Source organism: Physella acuta, unplaced genomic scaffold (genome assembly GCF_028476545.2).
Source record: "Physella acuta isolate Inbredline_101_S28 unplaced genomic scaffold, ASM2847654v3 ptg000804l, whole genome shotgun sequence".
Taxonomy (NCBI): Eukaryota; Metazoa; Mollusca; class Gastropoda; family Physidae; genus Physella; species Physella acuta.
Genome location: NW_026732322.1, coordinates 43,085 through 56,806, shown reverse-complemented (window position 1 = coordinate 56,806; position 13,722 = coordinate 43,085). Strand labels below are relative to the sequence as shown.

Sequence of the window (13,722 nt, the reverse complement as noted above, 5' to 3'; positions counted from 1 at the left end):
TTACCTATTTTCCTCTGAATAAGCTATACTTCCTAGACATAACTCCTGTTTAAGTGTTTATTACACAGCTAAATACCACATGTAATTAAAAATCTTTACTTTTGTAACAGCAAGGGAATTTCCATCTAGCAAGACTCAAATTTTTAGTTTATTGAAACAGCATGAAAATAAAATTCTTTTTAGCAACATTGTAGTAAGTAACAAGAGATATAAAAATAGCTACATAACAAATGAAATATAAGACCTGTGATTTTATTTCTATATCAAATAATACATTAGTCAGACATTTTTACAGAAAAAAAAATGTACATTTTCAGAACTAAAGCTGTAGTGAACACAGGATGGATTTAAACAGACAAAAATTAATGCATAGCATAGTTGGTTCATATACAGCCTCAAGGTAAAATAGAAATCAACCTAACACAATTTCAAGCCATCTCAACAATTTTATCTTTGAAAAGTTATTCTTGTAAAACAGCTGTTTTACATCCATAAAAATGAGTAAAATAAATTGCAAATATTTAGTGTTCCTTCATCAATTGAGATCAACTTTTAAATTTGGATTTTAAAAAAAAAACAAGTTAAGGTTATGTCCTATTCTTGAATTAGTCTTGAAAGGATTTCCCCTTCATCTGAAAGCAAACAAAGATATATTACAAATTATTAAAATTATTTTTACTGTTGTTAAAAAAAAAAAACTGTTCAGATTCTAATTAAAGCATCCATTACCATGCCCACCAAAACAACATAATAAAAAAAAAGGTCAACTGTAATTAACAATGAATACCCTCTAAGAAGAACTGAGTTTTATTTACTTTTTAGTTTCCTCCAGCAGAATAAATTTCTGGATCATCAATATCTGTCGGCACTTTTTCTGAGATTTCAGAATCTACTGCTAGCTTTTGGCCCTGAAAATGTGTTTAACGGTTTATTTTCAATAATAGAGGCCAAAACAATTCATTGAAGACCGAAAAATAAAGCTATTCTTTACAATTTTTTTCATCATAGCTATTATTTTTCAAAAAAAAAAGCCATTTATATAACTAACCAATTAGGCAATTTCACAATTAAAATATTAAAACTTTGTAATTAAAAAATGTCATTTCAAATGTTGATAAAGGAATTCTATAAAAAGATGTTTGTTATTCTTACCGCATTAAAAAGTTTGACAAACTCCTCGGCTGCCTGTGGAGAACTAAATGCAGCTGAGAAATGTTTTCTGATTGGCTCATCTGTTGAATAGTCAATGGGCTTCCATTCACAGACATTACGTTTGGGATCACTGTAACAAACATATAGTGGGTTAAAAACATTTTAAACATGTCTTTAAAAACCATTCACTGTTCAAATGGTCCTAAAACATTGGATATGGGACAGTTTCTCAGATACCTTAACCTTTCCATTACAACAGAGTTGTTTATTAAGATACTACATTTAACTAAGTGCGACAAATTTTCATTCTAAAAAAATTAATTATTTTTTAAGAGTGACAAAAGCTGCCAATAATCTAAAAAAAACAACAACTTAGATTTGTATGATACAATAAAGCTTCAAATGACAATGTAAAATTATTTTATGAATGTATGGGGTAGTGTTTTTAAAAAAAACAAAAAACATGTTAAAAATCACTTTAAAATTTACACTGTATTTATCTAACTATAAAGTCAAGAGCTCGTCTGTATGACAAACTTGTCCACTTCAGGGTATCTGACCTGAGTTGGCAATATGGAGATATTCATAGATTGGCGTCAGAGAAACAAAATCTTCTTCATCCCGCCCCATTAGAATAACCAACACAAATACATTTCTTTTTATTCTAAAACTGTTTTAAAAAGTTTGTACTGACTAGGGTTTTACATTTAATTTTAATGTTTGAACAGACTTTCAAGTTTCAACTCACAAAGAAATGGTGTGCTCTAGACAGATAACATGACTGCATCTTGTGGCTCCATCATCTGTTTTGAAGACTATACTGTTGCCATTGAGGTCTTCATTGTACATTACTTGGACATTACCCAGGCCAATTCTCTAGATGTAAAAAAAAACATCAGAGTTAATTAACATTGGCTTAGCCATTCACAATTGAATACATAGGTAATTTTAAATAAGGAGTGATAAAAATCTCTCTTAGTTAAGCTTAAAACATAGTCAGGATCATAATGTACTTTAACTAAGCTAACAAAATTTCAACATCAATGGGGTTAACAAACAACCAGATCACATACTTATATATAAGCTGAGCTAGATACATTTCAATTGATATAAATATTTACCGTCAGTGTTCCATTCTCATATGAACTTAAGGTAACTCTCTTTTCAAACAGAATGTTTTCACTGTCCTCTTCTTCTTCATCATCCTCTTCTTCATCCTCGTAAGCAGATGACTGAACTGTGGGCACAAATGTTAATTTACTTTTATTATTTTAATTTCTGTTAGACATGTAAAGTTTTTATTATTATCTACAACTTGGACAGCAGTTAAGTTTATTACAGAACTTGCAGCTATGTAAATTGTAACTTTATAAATATCAATGCAGAAATATTTTATTTTACTATTAAATCTATTAATTTTAACCTCTTTTACAAAGAAAAACTAGAACTAGTCCATTGCTTATATAACGATTCTTGTTTTTTTAAAAACAAACCCATATACTTAAAAAAAAAGAGCTAAAAAAATCAAATATCTTAGTTAAAATTCATTATAATGAAATTAACATTTTCAAACTAACTCACAACAAATGTAAACCTATTTTTTTTAAGCATACACAGTGTAAGGTTAATAAATCAGTGCTTTGCCTTTTTAGAATATATGTATACAAATGAATAAATTTCACTTCACTACACATTTACTATAAAATTGATTATATAAATGGGTACAATGGATGGTTTAGTGCTCTACGTTTTGTGTATACATAAACTAACAAAGCATTATTGTAGGAGTATGATATATACACCACATGAAATTAGATAATTAAACTTTTTTCACTTGCACAAGTCAAAATTAGAAATAGCCTGTAGGAAATTAGACAGAAAGTACACAGTATAACCCAGTAGTTCTCATTTTAATTACGTTGCATTCTAAGTAAAGTCCCAAAGGTATTGACTGTTTACAAATAATCTTCCTAAAGGAAGATAGCATGAACTTGAAACAGCAGACATAATAAAACTATATACAGTTTTAATTAGAGAGAATACCTCTATAAAGTGTAAGCATGCTACATCTAATCACACCATCACATTACATTATTAAATTGTGATATTACTATTAAAAGAAAAAAAAATGACCCTTATTTTTAAAATAAAAAACAGGGTGCAGTTTGAACATGAAATAAATTTAAGAAGTATAAAAAAAAAACTTTCAAAGAGTAAAAAATACTGAGAGGGTTTTCCATAATTTATGTTTAATTTAACAAAACAAAATACACATGGGTATATTAGCTACCACTAGCTTAATGTGTCATGAATTATTGGGTTTTTTAAAAAGACTTAAATAGTCGTAACTTCACAGATGTATAAATATATTATTCTAAAAAAAACAACTAAAATAAACACAGAGAATGATGCCAGGGTGCACACAAAACCTTAAAAAAAAAAGCCAAAATAAAAACAACCCAGATATTAGATAAAATAAAACCCCATATTTGATAAGTAGCCTACATAATTTACTGATCTACAAAAGAAATAAGAACTTCTACCAGTGGCAATAGCATCAATGCTTAGATGCTATGCTTTATTTGGTCTACTGACCACAACTGCTGTAAATAAGATTTCAAAATGGTTTACAGCAAGCATAATACTTATTAGTAACTAATTTAGATTCAAAATTTTATATATAATATATATTATATTATAACATCTACATGTACAAAATGTAACAATTTAGAATTGAAATTGCCATAAAAATTATTAGTATACAATCTATGTTAAACAAGAGATAGTGGACACAAGAGAACAGTGAAATACAAAGTTTCAATACAATGGGTTCCTTATGCTGAAAGTAAATGCTAAAGAAAAATCTACTGTGACTGGGTAAAGAATTAAAGAGCAATAAGAAACAGGTTACTTAGGTTACTTATTGGTACAGTATTTAGGAGTTAACAATAAAGCAATTTTTAAAAAAATCTTTGATACATTTGACAAAAATTTAGATCCAACTGTGAATTAAAATATGTTAAAATATTAACAACTAGGAAATGTAGTTAAATAATTTTAGTAAATAAGACATTAGAACTTGATTGTACAATTTATATTACCTAACATATAGATGTGGTTAAAGTATTTCTGAGTGAAATAGCTTTGTTAATTCCCCAAACAAATAATTATACAAATAATGACTGGAGTATACAAGGTGCAGCGCATGATATGTCCATTAGAACTAAAGCCAGAGCAGCATAACATGCCAACTACAAGCATTCAAGTAACCTACCAGAGGCTGTGAGTGTTGCCTCTGTGCCCACATCAGCTTTGTCTAACAATTTGGTGTGATAGATATTTCCTTTATCACCCAAGGGGGTTGTTTCTGTTGCGGTCATTGTTTCAACTAGACCAGCCAGGTTCAACATCTGAGTGTAGAAAGGATTTCCTCCATCCCCTTGATTGTAATACACAGATGGTAGAAGCTGGCCGAAACTTGTTGGCTGTGATGAGCCAGACTGTGCTCCAAGTGGGGTATAAGATGAAGATGCGACAAAATCCTGGCCAACCACATCAAGGGCTTTTGTATGGTGTCTGTTGCCTTTGTCACCCAGTGGTGTTGTGGAGCTAGACACCATTTTATCTGGTTTATTTTTTTCACTGCCACCTAAAGGTGTGTAGGAAGCTGGGGCTACAAAATCCTGACCAACCACATCAAGGGCTTTTGAATGGTGTCTGTTGCCTTTGTCACCTAGTGGTGTTGTGGAGCTAGACACCATTTTATCTTTGCCTGTTTTTTCACTGCCACCTAAAGGTGTGTAGGAAGCTGGGGCTACAAAATCCTGGCCAACCACATCAAGGGCTTTTGAATGGTGTCTGTTGCCTTTGTCACCTAGTGGTGTTGTTGAGCTAGACACCATTTTATCTGGTTTATTTTTTTCACTGCCACCTAAAGGTGTGTAGGAAGCTGGGGCTACAAAATCCTGACCAACCACATCAAGGGCTTTTGAATGGTGTCTGTTGCCTTTGTCACCTAGTGGTGTTGTGGAGCTAGACACCATTTTATCTTTGCCTGTTTTTTCACTGCCACCTAAAGGTGTGTAGGTTGCTGAAGCTACAAAATCCTGGCCAACCACATCAAGGGCTTTTGAATGGTGTCTGTTGCCTTTGTCACCTAGTGGTGTTATGGAGCTCGACACCATTTTATCTTTGGCGTATTCACTGCCACCTAAGGGTGTGTAGGAAGCTGGGGCTACAAAATCCTGACCAACCACATCTAGAGCTTTTGAATGGTGTCTGTTGCCTTTATCACCCAGTGGTGTTATGGTGGTAGACACCATTTTATCTTTGCCTGTTTTTTCACTACCACCTAAAGGTGTGTAGGTTGCTGGGGCTACAAAATCCTGGCCAACCACATCAAGGGCTTTTGTATGGTGTCTGTTGCCTTTATCACCCAGTGGTGTTATGGTGGTAGACACCATTTTATCTTTGCCTGTTTTTTCACTGCCACCTAAGGGTGTGTAGGTTGCTGGGGCTACAAAATCCTGGCCAACCACATCAAGAGTTTTTGAATGGTGTCTGTTGCCTTTGTCACCTAGTGGTGTTATGGAGCTAGACACCATTTTATCTTTGCCTGTTTTTTCACTGCCACCTAAAGGTGTGTAGGTTGCTGGGGCAACAAAATCCTCACCAACCACATCAAGGGCTTTTGAATGGTGTCTGTTGCCTTTGTCACCCAGTGGTGTTATGGAGCTAGACACCATTTTATCTTTGGCGTGTTCACTGCCACCTAAAGGTGTGTAGGAAGCTGGGGCAACAAAATCCTGGCCAACCACATCAAGGGCTTTTGTATGGTGTCTGTTGCCTTTGTCGCCAAGTGGTGTTATGGAGCTAGACACCATTTTATCTTTGCCTGTTTTTTCACTGCCACCTAAAGGTGTGTAGGAAGCTGGGGCTACAAAATCCTGGCCAACCACATCAAGGGCTTTTGTATGGTGTCTGTTGCCTTTGTCGCCCAGTGGTGTTGTGGTGGTAGACACCATTTTATCTTTGCCTGTTTTTTCACTGCCACCTAAAGGTGTGTAGGAAGCTGGGGCTACAAAATCCTGGCCAACCACATCAAGGGCTTTTGTATGGTGTCTGTTGCCTTTGTCACCCAGTGGTGTTGTGGAGCTAGACACCATTTTATCTTTGGCATGTTCACTGCCACCTAAAGGTGTGTAGGAAGCTGGGGCTACAAAATCCTCACCAACCACATCAAGGGCTTTTGTATGGTGTCTGTTGCCTTTGTCCCCTAGTGGTGTCACCAAATCATTTTTCATAACTTCACTGGCTTCTCTCTCGCCCAATTGTATGTAAGATGAAGATGCAACAAAATCCTGGCCAGTTACATCTAAAGCTTTAGCATGGAACCTGTTTCCCTTATCCCCTTGAACTTGGCTAAAGCCAGCGCTCATTGCATCAACAACATCCCTATGTTCCATTTGTTTCCCCGCGCCACCCTCCTCAGTGCTAAGACTACTCAAGCTTTGCCACAGAAGTAAACGGGCATTACTGCCCTTGTATGTAGCTGGAACAATAGCATCTTGTTCAGCTACCTCTAGCGTCAAAGAGCGCAGCAACTGAACTCTCTCGTCCTGAGCACGTCCAGTTTCTAAAGCAGCTTCTGATGAGCTTGCTAAATAGAACATGAAAATTATCATGCATTTTATTAAATTTGGCCAGGGCCATCACACAACTCTCATTGTTGTGAATAAAGGTAGGTTGAAATGAAATGAGGTTTTTCATTTGATGAAACTAAAAAGTTTTTAAAATGTGATGATCGGCACATTTAATTTTTACTATTGCTTTCTACGCAAACACTAATTTGTATGTGTATGAGCACAAAGTTGAAATAAATGACACCATTTGAGAAATTAATCTACGAGTACATGAAGACAAGTCAAGAGAATGAAAAAGTCAAACCTAATTAATTCTTATTCTGCTCTACAAAAGAAACTAATTCAGAAAAGACAAATGATTTTAAAATGCAATAATTTTTGCACAAATCATTTCCTTTTATGTTCTAGACTAACTCTAAACATAGTGTGGCAACAGCTTTTGCATAATTTCTTCTCATGTTGGTATAATCCATAAATTAAAAAAGAAACCAAAATGTGCGATATATCAATTCCATCTGAACAATTTTTAAAGACACCAAACAACTAAAGCCAAAATTTTTAATTTCATTAGAACATACCATTTTCCTGAGTGCTAAGCTTCTCTTGACAGCTAGTAAATATCTTGCTAAATTCCATTGCGATATCTTTTGTCTGAAATAAATTAAACAGTTTCAGCCATAATATTTCCAACAGATTCTTCTTCTTCTTCTTAATTTTTAGCGTTGGGAGGGATCGAGCCTTATCTGCCAGAGGGTTTGAACTCGAGACTTTTTTTTCGAATTTATCAACCATGAGCTTTTGCCGACTCGACCATGCTTCCATCACAATTAAGGATTACGTGTCAACTGGTTATGCGCCATTGAGGCCATTGACTCCGATTTCAGCCTGCTTTTCTTTTTGGATTTGCTTCCATAGCTTTTGTCCAACCAAGAACAAACTACAAGGCAGCAGTTGTTTGATTTTGGAGTTGTCTCTCCTAGAAGAGTGGCTGTCCCCAGCTAACGAGCCTCATCTGCCCGAGGGTTCAAACTCGAGACTTTTCGGTATAGCAACCATGAGCTTTACCGACTTGACCACGCCGACCCCTCCAACAGATTGAATTAGTACATTTGATTAATGTGTAAGAAGGTAAAGTTCCTCTTTAGATCTAGCGATCCATTGGGCAGATGAAGTAGAGTTACTTTTCTTTGCCTCAGAATATGAAGAGATATTGTGGTCAGCACTATGCTCTACCACCTTTACTTTCCCTAACATAAGTCAGGAACCCCTCAGAGCTGGGTGGAAGTCATACAGTCACAACTATGAACTTGAGTTCAAACTCCAGACCTTCAGGCTAGCAGTATAAGGAGACTCACTTTAAACTTGGCAGCAAACCTCTCAACGCTCGGCTCTGTGTCTGTGAAATCATTGGCTACCCAGCACCAGGCAGTCTCTGATGTGGACAAGGGCTTGAGGTTCATGTCAACTGATATCAGGTGATTACATGCAACCTTTAACACTTGTTCTCTGCGCTGGAGGATTCTGAACATATCTGTTGCATAAAAAAATCACAATGTTAACCTGATAAAAGCATTCTGAACATATCTGTTGCATAAAAAAAACACAAAGTTAACATGATAAAAGCAATCTCAGCCTTATTCTAATGCCACTTTTAGCTAAGTATAAAGTCCTGAATTATTGTCAATTTTTAAAATTAGCAAAGTGAAACTGTAAATATCCTAGTTATGAGCTTACTTTTAGTATTGTGTTGCATGATTTTTAGATCTCCAATGCCACGTTCTTTCCACTGATTGAGACCTTCGTCAAACTTGTAAAGTTTGGCACGCTGACAGAACAAAACTTTCCAATCTTCTTCCCCTTTAAATGAAAAACAAAAAAACAATTGCTAATATGAAATAAATTATCCAATTAAGTGAATCAATTTAAATGTTTATAACCCACACAAACTAGCAAGGAAAGGGATAGAAAAGCATCTATTTTATCAAATTAAACTTTTTCCAAAAAAAAAAAAAAAAAAAAAAAAAAAAAGAAAATATTTATAACATAAACAAAAATTAACATATGGTTCTGTTAAACAGCAAAACTGTGCTGTACTTGATTAGAAGTCCTAATAATGTTTTCCATACCAGTTTTGACCTCCACTAAATCTGGCAGAGGTATAACAGGCTCAAAATGTATGTCTTCACTTGGTGCCACAGTACCGCCATCATCACCGTCATCAGCAGCCTCTTTACCTGTGGTCCCCACACCAAACAACTTCTGCCCAGCTCCAGCAAACTTGAATGGGGCTGACGCGTCTGCTAAAATCATGAAGGTTACACATCTTACATTGTTCATATTCATATAGATTTTTATAAAAACTGTTAAGCCAGGTTTCTTCATACCAAATAATTATTTTGCAATGACTTACTTTTTTTCCATGAAAATTCTTCTGCTTTATTGCTTGATGCCAGACTGGAGAAGTCAAGAGACGCCCCTGACCCGAAGACAAAACTATTGCCATCCTTTTTATCTGAGGGTGTGTCTGACGTGAGACTAGCAAAGTCAGGCAGATTGCCTGCCCCTCCAAATATTGTCTGTTGTGCTGGGGGCTTTGTGCTTGTGAGGTTATCTGAGAACATTTACATTGGAAACTTAAATCTTCATTTTTAAAAGGAAACATTTTAAAATATTTAACAGGGTTTTTCTAATTAAATTTGAATGTTTATATTATCAAAGATCGGTTGAATATATGTAGTAGAGACAGAATATCTTAAAGAGTATGTTATAGTTGTTATAGCTTCACACAAGCATGTAAAGACTGACTAGATATCTTCAAGTATTGTTTCTTTCTTTCGTGAAATGAGTTACCTGTGTGAAATTCTCACCTTTAAATTTTTTGTTGACAGATGTTTTGGCAGCAGAAACTGGAGCAACTGACTTAGGGAGTTCCCCATCTTCACAGCCTATACACCCAGGACATGGTGGTCTATTTTCATACAAGTAAAATGTATCTGGCAACAGGAACTTTCTGGCCATGGCGATCTGCTCTGCTGTGGGCTTTTCCTCACGAATGATTATAACATCATCATCATCTTCATCTAAATTGGACAGTTAAATAAACATTCAAAATCAATACATTCATTGAACTATTACTGAAAGCAACAGTAAATAATATTAGCTTATACATTTAAAAAGGCAGAGGGTCAGTTGGTAGAGCGTACGACTGCTAACTCGAAAGTATCAAGTTTCAATCATGTTTGAGTCCATAGGACATCCCTGCATCCACCCAGCTCTAATGGGCACCTGTATCAGGTTAGGGAAACTAAAATGGCTGGGCACAGCATTGATGACACGGCCAATGGAACAGATTTACTCTACTTCATCTGCCTCACGTGTCTTAAGCACAAACAGGAAACTTTATACCATTAAAGGTATGTTCCAAATGAAGTTGAATACATGCACCCTTTTTTTAAAAAAAATTTCTTCATTTTAAAACAGATAAATTGAGCCTGGGCTCAACGTGACAACATTCATGATAATCAGCTTGTGATGTTAGACTTAAAGCCACAACCAGCATATTGTGATAGAACTTAGATCAAAGAGAACTCCATTTACCTTGGAGTGATTCATCTCCCCTGATGGATACATCAGGCTCTTGGGTCCTAGACTGATTTGTGTTGGAATTGTCTCGACATTGCTCAAAAACTTTCTTAAATTCATTTGCTATTTCTGCATTTCTGAACCTGAAATAAGTAATTTAGTTTATAAAACATGTGGCATTTTCATAAAATATAAATTTAAAAACTTGACTTCACTTATTAAAAAGAAATATAGCTAATTATAAAACAGTGCAAAACTTATGGCAAATGATGAAAAATTACTTCTAAATACCTAAGTGCAAGCTGCTCCATTTTACCATCATCTCCATCCTCTGAGAAATCAAGTGCATACCAAACCCAGGCCTTGCCATCACTTTTTGCCATGGGCTGTAGACTTAAGGCAGGTTCTATTTTGTGGTTGCAACAAATTTTAAGCACCTGATGGAGATTAATACAATGTTCAACATTTACCCATCAAAATCATGTACATATTAACCAGCAATTTACATAGTTAAAACATATTTTGTTCATAGTATTTACAAGAATTTAAGTATTTTATGTTTATTAAAATTAATCTCTAAAGTTCAACTGTTATCCCCCCCCCCCCCCCCCGCCCATTCATTTTTAAAAAAAAAAATCATACAATATTGTATTTATTTTTGGGAATATTTTAGTGATTGATGCTGTAAGTTGTGTACCTGATCTCTCCTCATGAGCACTCTGGTCTTCTTTGTGTCTTTGTGCTCTAATATTTTTACAACACCAACTCCTTTTTCTTTCCATTCACCAGACACAAATCTGTACATCTTCCCTCGAGACTCAAACAAAATGGCTTCATCCTCTTCTCCAGTTTTTACCTGATAAACATGTATCTCATTTAATTTTTTTTAAACACTGTCAAGTCATGATAAACAATGTATAATATTTGGATCAGATAATCAATACCTCAATTTTCTCTGGAAGGGCAACAACTGGTTCAAAATGAATATGAGAGTCATCTCCCTCTTTGTTGATGTACATCCCATGTTCATCCACCTCAGGTGAACCTGGGACTACTGGCATTTGCTGTGATTTGACCGGGGACTTGGAGAAAGAAAACTGGAAGCCTTGTGTTGTTGAAGATGTGGAAGGGGTGACGCTTCCAAAAGATGTATTACTTTTTGAGGGCATGGTAAAGCTGAATCCAGCTGCTGAAAATTAAGGTCAGTAATTTTATTTTTAAAAGCTTTATTTGGACAGAGTTGAGACATTTCAGCATTTAAGGGGTGTCATTTTGAGTAGGAGATGGGGAAGATGTTATAATGTTTAAGATATTCAACAAAAAGCTGTGTAGTCAACACACAAGATTTGCTCTCTTTATAAATAGAATCTTATAAGTTTTAAAAAAAATCTATTGGTAACAGGTTTTAAATATGAGAAGTAAAGACAAATTCTTAAGTCTAAAGAGCAGTCTAAAGAACTGGTGTTCTATCTGACTTACTTGGAGCACTACCAGGTGCTGATGTCACTTCAGGTTTGACATCATCTGAGGTGAGAAGTTTGGCTAGCAAGCCTGAGCTGGAGGGAGCTTTGGCTGTAGATGCCGGCGACGCAAATGAGAACCCGGTAGGTTTGGGCCCAAAGGTAAACCCTGCTGACGGTGTAGATAATGCAGTTGATGAACCGGAGGGTGTTGATGGTGTCGTGGAAAAAAGTCCAGTGGATGTTGTTGCTGCGGTGGTAGCTGATGGGGTGGTAGCAGTTGCACCAGAAGGTGCAGTTAGTCCACCAAAAATAAACCCTGTGGGGTTGGGTGTTGTCTTGACAGGAAATCCTGCAGGTTTCTGTTCAGCAGTTGAGTCGTTTTTAAAGCCAAATCCAGTAGTTGGTGGAGTGGAGGTGACAGGAGCACCAAACTTGAATCCACCTGTGGCTGGAGGTGTTGTAGTCGGTGCTGTAAAGGTAAAGCCACCAGTTGTGGGCATGGAGGAAGTGCTAGAGGCTGGTGTACCAAACTTAAATCCTGTACCTGATAACAGATATAAAAGTAGACACAAAATTAAAATTTTATAAAAGAAATTATATAAAAAGAAAAATGTTTTAAGTGAGATATAAAAAATATAATTGTAATAAAAAGCATGATCATGACATTCCCAAAAGATGTGCACACAATTTATTCCTTAACTTTCCACTTAACAATTTTAGCATTCCTAATAACTGAAATTGATAATTGGACGAAAGCACTAAGACCTGTAAAACAGTCTAACAACTTTTGAATACGTTTTTTTCAAATACCAAGTCAATTTTACTGTTATAAAAGTTAAAAAATGTTCTCTCTGTTTTTTATTCTTCTTCATTCTTAATTCTAGTGTTATAAGGGATTCCCTCCAACACAATTAGGTATTTTGTGTCAACTTGTTATGCCATATAGGCAGTTGACTCCAATTTCAGCCTGCTTTTCTTTTTGGATTTGCTTCCATAGCCTTTGCCCAAACAAGAACAAACTGCAAGGCAGCAGTTGTTTGATTTTGGGGTGGTCTGTCCTAGAAGGGTTGCTATCCTTAGCTGTTAAGCCTCATCTGCCCGGGGGTTTGAAATCAAGACTTTTGAGTTTAGCAACCTTCCTGGGCTGTCGAGCCTCATCTGCCCTAGGATTTGAACATAAGACTTTTTTGGTTTAACAACCATGAGCTTTACAGACTCGACCATGCCAACCCGTTTTTTTTATTGTATGTTTTTATTAAAATAGAAAAAGAAAAAGCACAAACCTGCAGGTCCAGCAGAGAGAGAAGCACCAAAAGAGATTCCACCCGCTGCAGGTTTAGGCACATCCTCAGGTTTGGTGCCAGCCTTCAAAGTTCCACAAGCTGGACACTTGACCACATCAGAGTTGTTTCTCACCAGACAACCATCACATTCCCAGCTCCCAGCCTTGGGCTTAAACATTTCACTCAACGATGAACTTGTAGCAGTGCTGGCTGGTTTTGATCCTGGTTTGACAGTACCACAAGCAGGGCATTTAGCCACATCCTCATTGTTGCGTATGTAACAACCACTGCATTCCCAGCTACCAGTTTTGGGCTTGAACATGTCGCTGAGTGACTTGGTCTCTTTTGATTGCTGGCTGGCAGAGCTTTTGTTAAACGATGCACCAGCTCCATCTGTTTTATCAGAAGTGCTGTCAGCTGCTGCTGTTTTGGTCTCTGAATTTTAAAATTTCAACATTCGTTATCTTCACTTTGGTAAAACTTTGGGTTTTAATTACCAATTAACTAAACTTATTAATAATTCTACATTAAATAATGAGTTTCAAATAATTCCAATAAAACCAGAAGGGTTTTAATTACTGATTAACTAAATTTACTAAT

The 13,722-nt window shown here is 35.8% G+C and overlaps 1 protein-coding gene across 4 annotated transcripts in view; it reads right to left on the bottom strand.

Moving 5' to 3' along the window:
• Positions 1 to 236: 236 nt before the first annotated feature.
• LOC131951182 (RANBP2-like and GRIP domain-containing protein 5/6) overlaps positions 237 to 13,722 on the bottom strand; it is a 31,351-nt gene continuing 17,865 nt past the window's right edge. For 2 of the 4 annotated variants that reach the window (XM_059313516.1, XM_059313518.1), the window contains exons 37-54: positions 13,123 to 13,557; positions 11,856 to 12,383; positions 11,321 to 11,565; positions 11,074 to 11,232; positions 10,668 to 10,813; positions 10,392 to 10,519; positions 9,662 to 9,874; positions 9,205 to 9,405; positions 8,921 to 9,094; positions 8,529 to 8,651; positions 8,150 to 8,325; positions 7,373 to 7,445; positions 4,427 to 6,811; positions 2,274 to 2,389; positions 1,901 to 2,028; positions 1,153 to 1,282; positions 816 to 908; positions 237 to 632 (exon numbers count right to left, since the gene is read on the bottom strand). In XM_059313516.1, the coding sequence (XP_059169499.1) occupies positions 819 to 908; positions 1,153 to 1,282; positions 1,901 to 2,028; positions 2,274 to 2,389; positions 4,427 to 6,811; positions 7,373 to 7,445; positions 8,150 to 8,325; positions 8,529 to 8,651; positions 8,921 to 9,094; positions 9,205 to 9,405; positions 9,662 to 9,874; positions 10,392 to 10,519; positions 10,668 to 10,813; positions 11,074 to 11,232; positions 11,321 to 11,565; positions 11,856 to 12,383; positions 13,123 to 13,557 (5,450 nt within the window). In that variant the 3' untranslated portion in view covers positions 237 to 632; positions 816 to 818. The remainder of the gene's footprint in view (positions 633 to 815; positions 909 to 1,152; positions 1,283 to 1,900; positions 2,029 to 2,273; positions 2,390 to 4,426; positions 6,812 to 7,372; positions 7,446 to 8,149; positions 8,326 to 8,528; positions 8,652 to 8,920; positions 9,095 to 9,204; positions 9,406 to 9,661; positions 9,875 to 10,391; positions 10,520 to 10,667; positions 10,814 to 11,073; positions 11,233 to 11,320; positions 11,566 to 11,855; positions 12,384 to 13,122; positions 13,558 to 13,722) is intronic. The other 2 variants (XM_059313517.1, XM_059313519.1) reach the window with 2 other exon arrangements.